We start from the raw sequence: 12,714 nt of genomic DNA, 5'->3' as shown, positions 1-12,714 counted from the left end.
TAGGCTGGTTTCACACTGTCCGGCTCCTGCCGGACGGTGAAATCCCGCATGGCTTAAAAGCCGTGCCGTCCCTGCAGTGTGTAATGGACAGCTATGTGTCCATTCACACAGGACGGCCACGGCACGGCTACCGGGTGGCAGCCGGATCTTTCCACTGCAGTGTCCGGCTGCCGTGCCGTGGCCGTCCCGTTCTCACAGGTCAGTGTGTGCTGAGGGCGATGGGGGCCTTTCTCACACACACCGGTCATTTGGTGTCCGGTTGTAGCTCTCCACCGCCCCCAAACTGACGTCACTTCAGTTTTTACCCTCAAATTTACATAGCACCGGCTCACTGAGCAGGTGCATGTGAAAGAGACAACTGTCAGGCAAAAAGCCGGACAAAATGTGTCCGGCTTTTTGCCTTCCGGACAAAACCGGAGTGTGTGAAACCAGCCTTAGCCTAGGGGTGCCACGAAAACATTTCTGATGCTTCAGGGTGCCGTGATTCAAAAACTTTGGGAACCCCTGCTCTAGGACATAACCAACATTTATCTAAAACTAAACTCAAATCTCCACCACATTGTGAGAAGGATTTGAAAGTGTTATTTATTAAATAGTAAGGTAGAAACCGCATAACTTCTGAAATATGTTTTAATTTGAGTTCTGCCATTTACTAGAGTTATATGAAGTCCACTTCAGATCTGTGCAGCATTGAGCACACTGATGTCATACACTTTAACATTTCATAGTCAACACAGCATACTGAAGCAACATCTATTAACAGGCACACATTTTACAGGAAACCAAGGATTAGCTTTCCTGCAAACCTTACAGGAAAGCTCTTGGAAACAGGGAAAAGGAGAATGGTTACTTATCCGTACAAATCAAAACACACTAAACGATGGCAGGCAGCCAGCAAAATCATTTCTGATTTCATATCCCATCTGGTTGGCTTGTAAGCCATTGGAATATACATGCTAATGTCTACTTTAGAAACAAATACTCACTGGGACTCATAAAAGTCTTGGTGTGTGCGTTTATTATGACTGCAGAGCTTGTGATCCATAGAGAACAGTCTTCCGGCACTTGTGGGGATCCTAAAAGTTAGCCAAAGTACCTCAGCAACAGAACAAGAAAAGATGCCTTGACTATTCCCATGGCTGAATGCCAAGAAACTCTCACGGATCAAGCAACAAGTATTACATTTTCAACATTCTGTTAGCCAACCAAACCTCACTCTCAAGTCCTGTGGTCTTAGTATATTGTAATTGAGTGCAGACTGTTCATTTATATATGTATGTGGCATAGTTTTGGCAGCCTTTTCATGCTACAATGCAATGTCAACAGCTGCTTAAAATCAATTTGAATGCCTTTAATATATTGTATTTCTTTTAACTATTTATTTTTTTGAAACTATAATTGGTTTTCTAAAAAGTTACACCAACCAGAAAATAAGTTGAATTTCAAAACCTTGCCAAACACTGCAGCCAATTCATTGCATTTGTGTCATATAATAAAGACTCCTTAATTAATTGCAATATCAATAAAATAATCGCTTATACAAAAGGAGAATTTAAGTTTGGGCACCCATAACATGCCTAGAGGCTGCAAAGAATATATTTACTCCCTTGATTCCTGTACAGTCAAAGACCAATAACATGACTTTTAACGGTCATGATGTTACTGGTACAGGCCCAATTCATAAGACTATCTCACTCAACTATTGGAGTTCTATGCAAAAATGCATGGATTGTGGGTGAATCAGAGTTTGCTTTGTCCTGCCTGTCTAAATGAAGGGAGTTATTCAGTTATGATAAAACTTATAACAAAGTGATCCATCAGCAGCAAGTCCGTATTTTTGCCTTGTTGTATAAAATGTGTGTACATTATTGGCTAGATGCGAGTTAACTAATCTTTCATATTTATTTATTAACAGTTCCTTATATAGCGCACACATACTCTGCAGCACTTTACAGAGAATATTTGAACACTCACATCAGTCCCTGCCCCAGTTGAGCTTACAATCTATATTCCCTACCACATGTACATGCATACTCAGACATTCTAGAGTTTATTTTGTTGTGAGCCAATTAACCTACCAGTATATTTTTGGATTGTGGGAGGAAACTGGAGTACCCGGAGGAAACCCAAGCAAGTATGGGGAGAATATACAAACTCCGCACAGTTAGAGCCATATTAAGAATCGAACCAATGACCTCAGTGCTGTGAGGCAGTAATGCTAACCATTACCCCGTCCGTACTGCCTATACTTAATGGCAGATTCAGTGGTCAGCTAGGACCTATTCAATTATGTCCTGCATTCCCATGAGTAACAACAATATTGCTCTCAGCCTAATTTAAAAATCTATCTACCTAAAATGCTCTAGAAAACAATGATTCTATGAGGGTCCTTTGAGAAATGTGGTAAAAAAATAAATAAGAAAATACCCCTTTTTTGACTTCAAGCCGCAATTTTGCTGGTTTTGGGGGGGGGGGGGGGGGCAGGTTAGGAGAATGGAACTTTCTAGGCATCAGGTCACCAAAAGTAATTGTGATTCCATCTCATAGAAATTTACCACACTTTTCTACTGAAATTTCCAATAATCGGCAGCCTTGAGAGCATTAGCAGCTGTACTTTTCCTGCTAATGGAAGCAGCCTATATAAAACTGTTCTGTATTGGCAATTCTTGGTGCTAATTTGGACATGGGCACTTACCAGAGGTAGCAAAAGGATCGGATGTTTGTAAATTTTAGTTTTGGGAGCTTGATAAATAGACTTGCAACATTAACATACATTTTATGGGGGTGGCAGTGTGCTCTGATTAACTGAGATATATTGGAGATATCGGCAATATTTCCTGTATTAAAAACATAAAAGGAAAAAAAAAAGCTGCTAACAGAAATAAAAATCTAGATAAAAAAGCCCCTTTATGACAAATTCCTACTAATAGGTCATTGTTGCTTTTTAAAAGAAAAATCACAGCTAAAACAATGAACTCCCATAGATACAAAGTGTTCTACTGGTACTGTATACAAGTTCATAAAATTCTCCTGTCTATGATATAGATATAAATTAAATAAAGTGGCCCAGGCACTAAGGGAAACTAGATGACAAATTTATAGCACAGAATAGTAGGTTTAGAGAATAATGATGTTCTGCTCTAGCGGTTCTGCATTAGGGAACAGAGAAAACAGTCTAGTTATGTCACATTTGTGAATTTGCTGACTGGAAGAATGTTGTTTATGTTATAAATGTACCAAAACGCAGACAATACAGGAAAAAAACAGCAGTATATGGTCTTGTTTTCAGATGGATAGATATATTGCATACTTGCCTACTTTTATGCGCTCCCTTCTAGGACAGAAGGAGAGACTCCATGAAATTATGTCAGGTGGGACATAATAATGGAATTTGCACAACAATTCTCCACCTACATAATCGTGCTCCACAAACTGCAATCAAGTAACGTAATTTAGTGACAAAATACTGATATTCCTAATGAATGTGCAGGGGGATTGGCTTTTCATAACATGGTCACATTCCGTGAGACTTTTGGATACCCCAAAATCCCTGCATGTTTGTCTTTGAAATGGTCAATAGTTTCCTCTCCCATGAAAGGTCCAGGCTGTGAAAGCCAAAATAATGTGTCCTTTTCAGTATCCGGAACAAAGATAGACAGTTAATACATAGTCATTAGGTTAACACCAGATGGTCAATAGTCAATAGGTTGACAGGTCATAAAGTCAACCATTAATTGGTTGACATGGACATTGGTCAACAGGGACAAAACATCAACTTGCAAATGGTCAACCCATGGCTTTTCATGATTTCTAAAATTAGGGTTAGGCACTTGGTTAAGTGTTAGGCTGCGGCAGGGGTGAGGGGGGGTAATGGTAGGCACTTATGCGAGCTTTTTTGTGTTTATCATCTGCATGTAGACCTTTTAATCAAGTCTACATATCCAATTGAGTTCTTGACAGTCTACGGAAAGCTATTGATCTTTTAATCCACATCCATCCTTGAAAATTCTGCAAGTGCCACTGAAAAGTACAAAACTGTTTTTCTTTGAACTGAAGTTGCTTTTTAAGCACTATATTGCCCACCAATCTGAGTGACCATCACCTCTTCCAGTGCAACATCCTGCTCGGTTCAGATGGATTGTTCTCATCTGTACTGCATGTGACATGCTGTAAATCACTCTGCATAAATGCATATATAGTAGAGGTTGGTAAATAGAGGAAACCATTGCCACTGAGATGGAAGAATAATGTATCTTAAAAATGTATGTTAACTGGAAGGTTATGGCATGAGAAGATATAATTCTACATGGTAGGTGGGTGGTGGCAGCGGTGGTGGATAATGTGGATTAAAAAAATATATATTTTTTTCCTTTGTTATTGTGAATCCAACATTTTTAATGTAAGGGGGACATGGCTCACATAGGGGCCAAAGCAAATTACATCTGTTCCTTTGGCGGGGGACACAATAATGGTCTTGCCTTTGGGGATCTGGGTCAAAGTTGCACCAGTAATCATCAGAATGATAGGGCAGATAAAGCTATAGGTGGCTCCAACACAATGCACCAATAAAATGCAGTGCCCTGTGCAGTGGTACCTTCCAAAATCCTGCCCAGTCTACATTTAAATATGGATCCAGCACCCTTAAAACTCTCTTCCCATTCCATCTTTTTCCCAGCATATGATCTCCTTAAGAATTTGGAGCATTTCATAACCACCTATGTGACTAACCTTTGCATATATATATATATATATATAATTAACATAAAGGTACAGACCTAAAGTTTGTAGCCACATAACAGCATTTTATACCAGCTTACATAAGTTTGGAACTTAAACTATTTTGCCCTTTTGGCCTAAGAGAATATAACATTGTCTGAACTTGTGAGAAAATTGACATAAAAACACTTGACACTTATTTTTTGCTCTCCTTGCTCTAACTCCAATAACAGAAACAGGTTGAGCTGAGAAAAGAAGACTGTCAGTCCCTGTATTTGAGAAGTGTGTGGCATGCTGACAGCTTGTTCAGCACACAAAAGCTGCAAAGTGAAAAATGGATGCCCGCTGAACAGTCTTCAAACGCACAAATTACCAGACATACTAGAATTCAATCTGAGCCAGAGAACAGCTCAAATCATTGGTTGGCTGCTTGCAGTCATAATATTTCCTATTATTTTACAGGAAAACAAAAACCAACTATTCTTTCATGCGAGTCCTAAAAAAACATTACCTTTAGAATTTGTAAACTTACTGCACCAAACACTCTACTATGGGAAATAACCAGAAGCCTGTTCAATTTTCAAAGCATTTTACACAGAACCTGTAAAACATATCTCCTGTACCGAAATACAAAACATTTGCAAACGTAAAAAAATAATAAATGTACTAAACCACCAACAAACCCCCAAAAAACAACTTGGCAATGTAACCTTCACCTAGCTATAATACAGGGGTCTGGAGTCATGCAATTTGCAGAGTATTTCACCCCGCTCTACACCACTTGTTAAATCTCAGCTCAAAGGTCAAGTCTGAAAATCAAGCAGTCACAACTCACAACTGTTATGACGATCACTCTGATTGGACAGCGAACTCCAGCAGTGTTCAACAATAAAAATTACTGATGTGTCAAAGGGCTAGAATTTTAATCTTCCTGTCTTTGAGAAAGTGATTAGGATTTCAAAAATGGTGTGCACTTTTTTTTTTTTTACGTACATAGCCGGCTAGCTGGGGTGAAAAGGTATTAAAGATTCTTGCTGATTTTTATACACTGAGGGGAAAAAAATAAGTTTTTAACTACTAGTGTTAACAAACAGCAAGCGTGCACCAAGGCTGATAATTAAATGATTCAGTTGGACAGACTTGCCATTTACTCACAGAAGTGGTTATAATTGCTTTATATATTGCCACAAAACACCACTACAATTCAGCGATATGAAGATCTCAAATGACAGAAAAACATCTTAACATCTCAAAGTAATTTCTGCAACTAGTATATGCGGTGAAAGACATTTTAGGGTGGCTAACTTATGTTGGTTTTTATAATATGCTATATTTTCCTAAATAATATACTTGGATTCTAATTGCACAGCACAGTCTGAAAATGTTTTTCATATGTAATTTTATAGGCAGCACATCTAAAACCACTAGTTTAGACTAGGTTCAGACACGCAAAAGAAAAGCAACTCCCCAAATCATAGCCATGGGGGTGAGGGATTATTGCAGCGATGGAAAAATACACTAGACTATACTTTGAACAATTTTGCATATGCCGACATGGCCCTGCCACAGCTTTATCACTGCTGCCGGCATTGGAAAATGTTCATACATTGGCCGATGCTGGCTGCCCCCGTTGGGTCCTGTTTGCTACGATGAAGCTAGGTTTACACATTGCTTAGTATGTACACCATATAAAACACATCAGGGCAGATGTATTAAGCCTTAACAAGAGATAAATGCAAGGGTGATAAAGAGAGATAAACATCCAGCCAATCAGCTCCTTACTGACTTTTTTCAAACACAGCCTGTAACATGGCAGTTAGGATGTGATTGGCTGGACATTAATCTCTCCTTATCACACTTACATCATGTGGCATTTACATGCTCATTGCTTTATCTCACATTCAGCCTAAAAGCCCCCATACACTATGTGATTTGAGCCCAATGTCACCAAATTACGGTGGGTCAAGAAATCGGGTGAAATCAGCCCAAATCACATGTGTATGACATCCGGCCCGATGGTCTTGTGCTCATCGGATCGGAGGTTGGACGAGCTACACATAAGATTAGCCATATGTGCACCTGTCAGCGCCACATAGTGGGTGCTTTTTAGCACCAATGATGAATCGAATCCATAGGTTCATAGGTTGGCACCTATCTGAAAAGCAGGGAAGCACCAGGCAGGAGAGGTGCTATCCCCGCTCTGCATCCCTGGTGGGTTGCAGGCTGTGAGAAATAGATTTAAAAATAAAAAACATGGATGGCCATTGAGAAAGCTCAGCCAATCAATGGCTGCCCATTCTTTTCTAAGTTATTTTTAAAATTCTTCTGCCCCCCACCTGCAGCTCCCCGGGAGTAGTTACATGCGATGAATCGCATGTAATTTGTCACAAGTAAAAAATGGCACAGAGTGCTAATTAGTAAGTGGGAGCTGCTGGGGGAGCTCAGAGAACTAGGGTCAGATTTGTCCTTAGGACAAGTCAGCCTAGTGTATGGGGGCCTTAAAAATCAGACAACACAAAAGTCATAACCCTGATAATCTACTGCTTTCTGCAAACTGTTCATGAATTAGCAGTGTGTGTGTGTGTTTTGGATGTATCTATAACGATTACCATGCCACCACAAAATAAATTATGTTTAACTTCCGCAATTTTGTGTTTTGAAATGTACTTTGGAAGCTTGTTGATGGAGGACAGTGCAAACATTTTTTTTGTTTTTTACAAGTCCTTTAAGAAAACCCACACCCGCCTATACCAATGTGCTGTGCTATTGTGTAGACATTGTTCTTTGAAAAACAAGCAGCTGTAACTCTAAACTTGTGCTTCTTTATCTCCCTGAGGGAAAATGAGAAATACAACAGTGTGTTACAAGCTGAGTAACAGGTCTCATTTAATAGAAAAAACCTCCGGAGTATTAAATTCCCAGGTCCAGGTCACTGACAAAAGCAGGGACTGGATTTAGTGCAGGTCAGAGAACCCTAGAAACGCGGTCTTTTATTTTAGAACACTGTTGTTCTTCATGTTCCCAGTAACTGTAAACAGGCAACTGAATCAGAGCTCTGAGCAATCGTATGGTTTAGGATCCCCTTGGCCCACATACAGACGCATTTTAATTAGCAGTAAACAACTCATTTACATAACTTCAAACAGTGCAATTGGTTTTGCACAGATGAAGAGGAATAGGCACAACAGCAGTTAACATCTATGGTGATCAGAGCTCATATAACCAATTCAGTGCTCAAAGGCTTGCAAAAAGAAGAGACAAAAACAGAAGGGTTTGTTAATAACAGAACTACGGCTGGATTGTATCGTTTCATTTTAGATTGAATAGCAAACCAATGAGCTAAAAAACTATCAATGAGACGGAAGATGAGAATGTATTACAGTAAATGTTCATAGCATGAACAGCCAGTACCAGCAAAACGGACTACACATATATTACTACAAAGCCATGTGTGCTCCAAATGTAACAGCGCAAATGTTATGGAAATTCTTCTGTGCATCTGTGAGCAATTGTACACAATATTTTCTCACGGCAATGAGCGTTTAATACAGAATAGATCAAAAACGATTAAAATTCAAAACATCCTCAGACGATTTTGTATACAGGCTGAAGAATTCAAATTTCTTCCAAGTTCGAGTTTTGTTCTCTCTCAAGAGCAGCATGAATTACAGAGATGTCTGCAACAACGAGTTACATTTTGACACAGCAACAATTTATTTGTCATTTAAAAAACAGTTTTACTTAGATCCTATAATCATTCTTTGCAGTAGAAAGCTTAAAGCATTTAAATAGATTGTGGTGGGATAAAAAGTAATTGAAGCTCTCCACTGTATGGCAAATACATCACAGATGGAGCTTAAAATTGGCATCATTGATCTCTGTGCCAAATAGAATAGTCCTACAGCCAGGCATTACAGGAAATACTGATGCAACCTGCACGGTTATCTGGCTACAGGATTTCTTATAGGTACCATTCACTTGCTGCCACATGATTAATATGTTCTATTCAAACTGCGTATGTAGACAAAATAAAGAAATGATACATCCCGGGAGGTTTACAGTATCAAAGCTTGGAGAAAGACGTAGTACCAACCACACACTTCCTGTAAAATGGCAGTTAGAAGTGGATTGGTTAGCACGTTATGCCCTGCCCCAGTGGAGCTTACAATCTATATTCTCTACCACATGTACACACACATTCATTCTAGGGTTAATTTTTGTTTAAAAAAATTAACCTACCAGTATATTTTTGTATTGTGGTAGAAAACTGGAGCACCCAGAGGAAACCCACACAAGCACGGGGAGAATGTAAAACTCCATACAGTCATGTCCAGGGTGGGAATCACCATCATAAAGCACTGCAGAAGATATGTGCCTAGGGCACTAGATAAATAACTTTATTTTTAAATATATACGTTTTAGCAACTACAGTTTCTCCCATAGATTATACACCCTGTGATACCACAAATAAGCATTGTGGCCTCATGCTAAATGAAGCTCTCTAATGGCAGCAAATGGGAAATTCTTCTGCTCTCTCAGATGTTTCAATATTGTTAAATTGCAGACCACAAAGCACAATGAGTATTTGCTTCTGGCACATCTGTAAATAGAAATGGTCCAGCAAACAAGCAGTTTTTAATTCAATAAAAGGTCAAAACAGTTTAGTTTATTCAACTGGAACGACTCCTTCAATAGCTAATCTGCTCTTTCCTCACAATAGTAAACAACTGCTTATTACAGCACGGATTAGCATAAGACAACAGAAGAATCAGAAAGGTCAAACCCCTATTTTATTAGCTTTTATGTTATAATCACAAATTAAAAGCAGTTTCCCAGTACTGGGGTATAAACTGTATAATATTTGCTCTAAACATAACATTTGCAATTGTCATTTTAAAATAAATACATGAAGAATAACGAATGGGAAAAAAAGTGTGTTGTTTATTCTTAATTAAACTTCCCTGTAGACATTAGCTAAACCGAAGCAAAATATTGACCAACTGTAGACAGAACAGGCACCATAAATGACTGAATTTCAATTTTGATTTGTGATTCCACATCCTATTACCATTTTGAAAATTATGGAATTTATGGTTGATCAAGAAAGCTGGGAAAATGATGGTAAATCCAGATTCTTCTTGGTGGGATTGGCATTTGGCCAGGAAAGCATTAACACAAATTGTACAGATTATATGTACAACATTTTGTGGCAAAAGTTGAATAAAGAAAATATGGTATATTGCCTAGCAGTTCAGTACAGTATAATTTTACCCTGCTGCTACAATGGTTAATAAATCTATTCCAGTCAATGTCTACAGATTATGGTAAATGGACAAAATCACAAAATAAACCAAACAGTTACTGTAGCGATACATCATTTCCAGTGGTGGATCCGGAGGGGGGGGGGGGGTTGCAGTACAGTTCAAAATTTAAATAGGGGAGCCACACCAACTACCACCGACTGCAATCCCAAACTGACTCACTGGTACTGGTAGTTAGAGTGGCATCTGAATCAGAAGTGTAACATCATCACTTAATAGGAACTATTAGCTTCACCAACATAACAAGGTGTGGGGCATGGTTACAATATCAGCTTAAAACACATCGTTAACGCTTAATCAACTGCCTCAAAGAGAAATCACAGAAGCACTCATGACCAATATTCATGAGAAATGACCAAACTTTGTGAGTCAATGGTTTCCAGTTAACTGCTTTGTTCTCAGAAAAATTGCTTTAGACTAGGAAAGTACTGCTTCACTGTCTTTAGGTAACAGATTATTTAATTACACCCATCTGTCAAATGGGCAAAAAAAATAAAATCAACTTCTGAAATATTAATTTTACACTAATATCAAATCCCACAGTCTGTATAATACCTAGAAAAATATAGCAAAACAGCAAAAGAACAGATAGCAGTTTAAACATTTCAAGACACAAATGAACCTGCTGTACAAGCAGAATTTTGTTACCTAATTTTGGGGCTTGTGCCAACTTAAAAGCCCTTTTTTATGGTTACAAAATACTAAACCTACAGACCAGTATGCTGCTGACCAAAGCCTCAGTGAGGCAACTCGAGAACAAATCATAAGATTGTTCTAAAGATTGTGTAATTTCACAAAAACTCAAATCATGTCTAAATTTACAATAAGCAAATTACCTTTGCATAAATTAAAGAGGGTACTCAAAATGAAACTAAAAAAAATAAATCATTGGCTGTACTCAACATTCCCGAAGCAGCTTGAAGATTTTTATAAAAATGATTTAGAACTTCACACAACAAAACCTACATTCAATAACACTTTGGAAACGTTTCACATGAGCTTAAGCATACCTTCTTCAGTTTCATGCCAAACAATCCCTTCCAAGTTGACGCTGGTGCCGGGTTCACAAGGTCCAAGGCATTCAGGCTCTGTTACTATTCCAACATCACATGTGTTTACACCAACTGATCGAGTCCGTACTAAAAGCTGCTCTACTGGTGCAGCAATTGTTGAAGATGGTGAAAAGTAGGATGGCAGAATTTGAGGTGACATGCTGCAAGAAACTGGTGGTGGCGGAGGAGCAGGCACTGTAAACAGGGGGTCAACCTGGTGAAATAAAACACACGTTGTTTGCAAATTTACTATAACAAATACATAATCAATACTTAAAAAGTTTAAAAAAAATTATATACCATCCTAATTATTCACAATGCACTGTAATATTACAAAATGACTTGTACCCTGTTGGCAATGAATACTACTGTACAGAGTTTGCTTTTTCATAATAGATACATTTTGATTAAAGCAGCATTCATTCTATTACTTTTTGAAGTTCGGTTGGAAGCCAAGGGGACTATACTAAAATAGAAAAACATCACCCAACTACAGTTTGAAGAAAAGAAAATTGAGAGATGCATCATTCTGTGTACAAAGTATAAATTTAATGGACAATTACTAAGAGGTAATATAGGAGACTTGGCTCCTGGGTACACCTCTGTAATAAGTCTTTAAGAAGCAGCCCAGATCCTAATAAGGCAGGGAGGAGGAAAGGGACTGCTTACTGTTTATTTATTATTATTTATTTACAGTTTCTTATCTAGCACATACATATTCCGCAGCGCTTTACAGAGTTATAGTTGAACAGTGACATCAGTCCCTGCCCCAGTGGACCTTACAATTGATATTCCCTACCACATGTACACGCACACATATTAATTCTAGGGTTAATTTAGTTGGAAGCCAGTTGACCTACCAGTATATTTTTGGATTGTGGGAGGAACCCGGAGTACCCAGAGAAAACCCACACAAACAAGAGAAGAATATACAAACGCTGCACAGTTAGTGCCATGTTGGGTATTGAACCCATGGCCTCAGTGCTGCGAGGTAGTAATGCTAACCATTACACCATCCATGATGCCCTGTGATACTGTTCATTCAGAACACAGACCTATACCCTATTGCTGGAAGGCCCATACTGACAGGATGTGACTTAAACATGGGGTGCGTGGGAAGAAGTTATGCATAGAACAGTCTTTACTTTTTAAAAACACACAAAAAAAAAAAAAAACAGTTCGTACACCTCTAGAGGGTGCAAGCAATTTTTTTTTCTTACGTACAGTTTAATGTACAATTGCTATTTGCTGAATTTAGCAGATTTAAAAAAAAGTGAATGTGACATGTGCAACATTCTATCCACCCTGTCATTCAGTACTAAGTAACATTTTATTTGTCAGAAACTACAAAAACATTTCTTGTAACAAGTCAAGAATTTCTATTCTCTTAGGATCTTACATACACTATGCTTGTCATCAACCCACATATTGTCAATAATATTCAAGGCTGTGTGTAAAAGTGAAGCCCATCCCAGACTTTAATCTTCTATTCCTGCAAGTACCTAATTATAGCTCATTAAATTATTAGCTTGTTGAAATGTCCAAATCCTCTCCAGCTTCCATTTGTTTTAGAATGTCTAGAATGTATCACTATTTACACTGATTAAATTCCATTTTTTTTACCT

The 12,714-nt window shown here is 38.3% G+C and overlaps 1 protein-coding gene across 3 annotated transcripts in view; it reads right to left on the bottom strand.

The window, feature by feature from the left end:
* Window positions 1-12,714, bottom strand: part of ZNF608 (zinc finger protein 608) — an 84,761-nt gene that overhangs the window by 46,367 nt on the left and 25,680 nt on the right. For all 3 annotated transcript variants that reach the window (XM_083151575.1, XM_083151574.1, XM_083151573.1), the window contains exon 3: window positions 11,048-11,303. In XM_083151575.1, the coding sequence (XP_083007701.1) occupies window positions 11,048-11,303 (256 nt within the window). The remainder of the gene's footprint in view (window positions 1-11,047; window positions 11,304-12,714) is intronic.

Source organism: Crinia signifera, chromosome 1 (genome assembly GCF_055691185.1).
Source record: "Crinia signifera chromosome 1, ASM5569118v1, whole genome shotgun sequence".
Taxonomy (NCBI): domain Eukaryota; kingdom Metazoa; phylum Chordata; class Amphibia; order Anura; family Myobatrachidae; genus Crinia; species Crinia signifera.
Note: the sequence above shows the minus strand (reverse complement) of the source record. Positions and strands in the feature narration are given on the sequence as shown.